The sequence below is a fragment of the Cryptomeria japonica genome, chromosome 5 (assembly GCF_030272615.1).
Source record: "Cryptomeria japonica chromosome 5, Sugi_1.0, whole genome shotgun sequence".
Classification (NCBI taxonomy): domain Eukaryota; kingdom Viridiplantae; phylum Streptophyta; class Pinopsida; order Cupressales; family Cupressaceae; genus Cryptomeria; species Cryptomeria japonica.
In genome coordinates this window covers 665,360,529-665,366,568 of record NC_081409.1, presented here as the reverse complement: position 1 = coordinate 665,366,568, position 6,040 = coordinate 665,360,529, and the positions used below count along the sequence as shown (strand labels likewise).

Sequence of the window (6,040 nt, the reverse complement as noted above, 5' to 3'; positions counted from 1 at the left end):
ATTCCAACTCCCAGTTGTGACATTGCCAAGAATGCATTCATCTAGTATATCCATTCATCTCTGACACGTTGTTGCATCACCCAAGAAATGTCCTCCTTGTTCCCCACCTCCAAACCCCACACCATTTCCATGGAAACTATGCCAATGTTGGTGTGGTACTAGTGTTCTATCTTCGTGAACTTCTTGCCCAATAGAATGTCCATGATTTGCATGAACATGGGCTCATCGAACTTAAACATGCTTCTCATCCTTTTCTTTGTCACTTGGCCAAGAAAGGTCGGTAGTTGTTTTGGAGTGATCAAGGTAAAATTTGTGTGCATGTCCTGCAATCCCACACCACCCGTTAGGGGAGGGGGACCAGTAGTCGTTAGGGCTAACTTCGTCAACATGTAGCCGTCACATGGAATATCGTAAGACCTCTATTTTTTTTTAGAAACGTAATATGGAAACTTAACTATCTACAACTAAGGTTTGAAGGTGTGACTCATCAGGCAAGTCGTCAAAATAACATGTCTAGTGCAAAGTGTCAAAAAAATGACTTTTTAAAGATTCGACCAAAACTTAATCTATAAATCCCTAGTTGAATAAAAAAATATCATTTGTAATTAATATGATATCGTATTTTTATGTAAAATATAACTTATATGAAACTTAAGTGGACCAAATGCCTATTAGTAATCATAAATGTGTGTTATCTCTAACTTTTATATCCAACACCAAAGGACCAATAGTTGAACACAAAACAACATATTATGATATAAAATAAAAATTATATGAACACAAAAGGACCAATTGTTGAACACTTAAATCTTTGGACAATCCCTCACATTTCATGGAGAAAAACAAGGTATTTATTGTGTTCACCTTTTATATTTGTGATAAGACAAATTACTAATATGAAAAACTCCAATGCATATACATTGCTACCCCAATAGTTGTACACATAAGAATAATATTTTTACACTATGATAACAGTACTTGTTTAAGTGAGTATCTTATTTTATAAATGACACACTTATAGTGGATAGCTATGATATTTTATTTGAAACAAAAAATATCTATTTCACTTGTTAATTAGTGTATTTATGCCTTTTTTATATAACATTTATAGGTTCTCTTATGTTCAAGTATTGGTCCATTTTGATCAACATTTGGCAATTTTTTTATTTACATGTGGATTATTTATTTACATTATATAGTATAAATATGTGACAAGACTGGATATTATATGCACAATTGCTATAACGACTATTGGACCCCATACAACTACTAGTCCCTCTCCCCTACCTACTTCTAGCTGTCTCTTCTCAAAAACACCCTACGAAATGAATGAGCTAGCATCTCTGTCAAATTTAACAACTCGCCTAACACTCTACATTAAGTATCCTTCAAGTACCATGTTGAAATTTGATAGTGGTTACGTACGTTCACCCTAAAAAATCGAGAACCAAATCTCAATATTCCTCCCAAATCTTGTCCTTCTACCTCTCATTAAATGCAAACACTAGCTTGTATCGACCACAGAGTTCCCACCCTTAAAAGTGTGGGTAATTTTTATTTTTTTACAAGAAATTAATTAATTTTTATTAATTTAAAATATTTGTTCAATCTCTAAGCAATTGCCTCCTATTTAATAATTGCATTAATGACAATTAGAGAATCACCTTCAAGATGGAGCTTTGCAATAGTTAATATGGTCAAGAGTGCAGCCTAAGTTTTTGTTTTATTATCCAATCCCTCTACCAATTTTTTGCTCCCATAGCTATCATACTACCATTCCAATCGCGCGCCACATATGATAGACCCAAATTGCCCTTCGAGACCCTATCAAAATTTACTTTTATCCATCCTTCCTTTGATTTGCTCCACACAACCTCCTCTTTCTCCTTTATTTCTGGATTAGCCCAAACTAATAGGTCCACATATTTGAAATTATACTTTTATAAATCTTATCACCTATCTATAACAACTTTGGATGAATAATTGTGAGTCTACTATCAAATTTAAACCTTTAACACCCACCACCCTAATTTTTGTTGTATTAAGAAAACATATCCTTTTATTGTAGATCGAAACTACTAAATCATCCATTCATTATTTAGTTGAATGGTCGCGAAATGACAACATATCCTTACTTTATTGATTCCTTCCAGACAATAATTTACATGAAAATAAATCCTTATCGCTGAATTTCCACAAAAAATGGACTCTTTGTCCTTTCTTTCTTTCCAATCTTATAATCGAGGGACCCACGTTGGAATCACACGAAACGGTGGATGCTCCCTCCAACAAAGTGGGAAGCTACCATGACCGTCCGATGTGCAGATTGTACTCATCCCTCCCCTCAGCATCGCCCTTCACTTTGGTATATAAAGAAAGGAAAATTAAACCAAATGTGTGGAATAGAATACCAATTTGGTCTTTTTTTTATATGTACTGGAGAAAAAAGTTAGTATATAATGGCCTCTAGTCTATTAATAATAGTCTTCTCTCATGCTCATCAATCCTAAATGCAACACACTAGTGATAGGAATTGACAAGTTGGACAAGTCAATAATAATGGAAGCTTCTAGAAATTTAAAATATAAGCTATTTATTATATGTTTGACTCTTAAGTTTAACTATAAACATATATAATCAGATTGTAGTGTTTGTGGTTTTTTCAATATTATTAAATTTGTATTATTAATAATGATAGTTTTTGAGGATGCATATTTTACATGATTTGCATAATTTATATAAAATGAAGTTAAGATTTTGTAATTAGAATGGTATCAAAGATGGATTAGGAATATGGTTTGAAATAGAAGATGTTGGTAGAAAAAAATCATACTATAGATTATATGAGATGAGTAGGATAGTGGTACATCACTGCAACACAATATGGAAGGTCCTAGTTTCAATTCCATCCCTTGGAAAATATTTTTTGATACCAGTTATGCGCCTCCTCCACCTCCACTGTCTACCTATTGTCCATAGTCTCTTCTTTAAGACGACAAAAATAGATAAATGATAGTTTAAAAATCATTAAATTAAGAATATGATTCTAAACAATAGAACTATCAGTGAATATTTTAAATTTTATGTGATCATTGACAAATCAATAAAAAGAAATTGCACCCAAAAATGAATAATTAGATCCAATTAAATACATTAATAGTTCAAAAAATAGTTTACAATTTAGATTATAGAAATATGATATCATTAATTTATACCTTTCATGAAAGAAAATTAAGCTTTAAATTATAATATAATGAATCATAAAATATGATCCAACACGTCTATTCAAAAAATTTACATGATTGTCAAAATCTAATTTCATTAATCACCCTCTCATTTTTTACATTTAAAAACATAACATTTTTATTTCACATCCAAAATATCACATCGTCCTTTCATTATTTAAATGAATGACCGTGAAATGCTAGCATATCTCTTTTTAATAGATTCCTCCCATACAATTATTTAAATGAAAAAATAAATCCTTGAACGCTGGATTTCCACAAAACATTGACTCTTTGTCCTCTGACGCTCCCACCCATTTATTTCTTTCCTAAAGTTAAAATCAAGGGACCTACGTTGGAATGACATTCAACGGTGGATTCTCCTTCCAACAAAGTGGGAACCCATCATGACCGTCCAATTTTCAGATCTACTCATCCCTCCCCTCTGCAACGCTCTTCACGTTGGCATATATTGACAGGGAAATAAGACCAAAATGTCTTGAATAGAATAACTATTTGATCTTTTTCTTATCCTGTAATGGTGATTTTTTAATATATGATGCTTGTGTAAATGTTTCCAGCTATAAAGAGCCAATAAAAAAGCAAAGTTGGAATAAAAGTACATCAGATTTTCTGCATATTTTCTTTCTTCTACCTCAAGACACTGACCACTATCTCTTTCTGCTCTTTACTCATCTCTGTGTTTGTTGGTATGCCATCCAACTCATTTCACTTTATCAGATTTTCTATAAATACAGAGACCCAGTAATACCCATTTTGCCATAATAGTTGAGCATAAGTTTTTGTAAAACTGTGTTGTAAGTCTTGAAGCTATGGCTTCCAAACAGTCTCAATTCCTACTTGTGTTGCTCTGCTTGTGTTCTGCTACAGTGATAGCAAATGCTGCCAAGACATTGAATTTTAGCACAGATTTTTACACCACATGGTCACCTGCCAGTGTTAAGACTTTGAATGATGGATTGGAGAACCATATAATTTTGAACAAAACTGCTGGTAAGATTTGTTGTTTTCTTTTTCTCATTAACCTCTGATTACAGCAACTGGTTTTGGGTTTAACTTATTCATCAAAATTTGTGCTTGCAGGGTCAGGATTTGCTTACAATGACATGTTTCTGTTTGGTAAGATTGAAATGGAAATCAAGCTCATTCCTGGTAACTCAGCTGGAACAGTGGTTGCCTTCTATGTGGGTATTTCTTCATTCTACCACTTTTTTCAGTTTCTTCCAACTTAAATAGTCTACATATTATAGTTGATATTCATGCTTTATTTTTGTGAGCATCGTCTAAATGTAACGTATTTTAAGTGTACTATTCATTCTCATGAAAGATGGGTTTTTGTGAATCACTACTCATGAAACATGTGTGAGCATTGTTTAGATGTAACGTATGTGAAGTGTACCATTCATTCTCATGAAAGATGGGTTCTTGTGAACCACTACTCATGAAACATGAGTCAATAAGTTTAACTCGAAAAATACACAGTTGAGTCCTGATAACAATATCATAATAAATAGTATGTTATGATAGTGAATATACTGACTGGTTATGTTTTTTTTTGTCATAATAGTTGGCCTCAGACCAGCCCAACCGTGATGAACTGGACTTTGAGTTTCTGGGGAATGTTTCAGGACAACCAATTACTGTGCAGACAAATATATTTGCAGATGGATTTGACAGAAGAAGGGAGCGTATTAACCTCTGGTTTGATCCTGCCCAAGACTATCACAAATACTCTATTTTCTGGAACATCTATTACATCATGTAAGTTAGGTTTTAGCTCCCAAATTTTTCTGCTATTGTCACTGAAATTTGCTTGGTTTCCTAGGGAAATTACTTAAAAATAGTGTTATATGTCTTGTAGATTCTATGTAGATGATATACCAATCAGAGTACACAAGAATTATGCAGACAAGGGTATTGCATTCCCTAGAAGGCAACCCATGGGAGTATTTGCAACCATATGGGATGGAGAAAATTGGGCTACTCAAGATGGAAAAATAAAAATAGACTGGAATGAAGGTCCTTTTGTTGCTTCATTTAGAAACTTTAATGTGGAAGTGTGTCCATGGAAAGGAAATCGGAGGTTTTGCAGGTCTAGGAGTGCCCAAAATTGGTGGAATAAACGCACTCATAGTACTTTGAATGATGAATTGAAGGGAAAGCTTGAATGGGCAAGGAGTAACTATCTGATCTATGATTACTGCACTGACACCAAGATAATCAACACTACTACTCCTGATGTTACTCTCACAATGGAATGCACTCTTTCTAAGTATTGAGGACTACAGCTATTATAGTGAAAATAAAATGTGGCAAAGGCTTGAGTTAGATTGGATTGGCTATTATACATGTTTTGTTTCTGGAAAAAAGAATATGTTTTGAATGGATATTTCTGGTTAAGATGAAGAAATCTTATAAAATTCAAAAATATTTGTATAATGTAATTATGTTTTTTATAACAATATCTATATTTTAATGATATTATAGTGAAGTTTATCTTGACAATCTTCTTTTCATCTGAGATTTGGAAAAATTTTATGTGTCATTTTAAATTTCTTTATTATGTATTAAAAATATCAAGGAGAAGTTTAATTTTTTTTTATATTTTGATATTTATATCAAGATTCAATAGTGTAATTTTTAAGTTGAACTCATATTTTCATGAATAGTGAATCATGTAAATCCATCTCTCATTTGAATGAATGATCCACTTAACACTGATAACGTTTAGGTGATACTCATAAGGATGAAGCATCAATACTTCCCCAAAGGTCACTATCATATACTAAACCAAC

General features: G+C 32.6%; 1 protein-coding gene across 1 annotated transcript; it reads left to right on the top strand.

The window, feature by feature from the left end:
- Positions 1–3,882: 3,882 nt before the first annotated feature.
- LOC131074989 (probable xyloglucan endotransglucosylase/hydrolase protein 10) lies at positions 3,883–5,750 on the top strand. The gene is made up of 4 exons (XM_058011745.2): positions 3,883–4,238; positions 4,329–4,429; positions 4,813–5,006; positions 5,107–5,750. The coding sequence occupies exons 1-4, from the start codon at positions 4,058–4,060 to the stop codon at positions 5,522–5,524; spliced, it is 894 nt and encodes a 297-aa protein (XP_057867728.2). The 5' UTR covers positions 3,883–4,057; the 3' UTR covers positions 5,525–5,750.
- Positions 5,751–6,040: the final 290 nt, after the last annotated feature.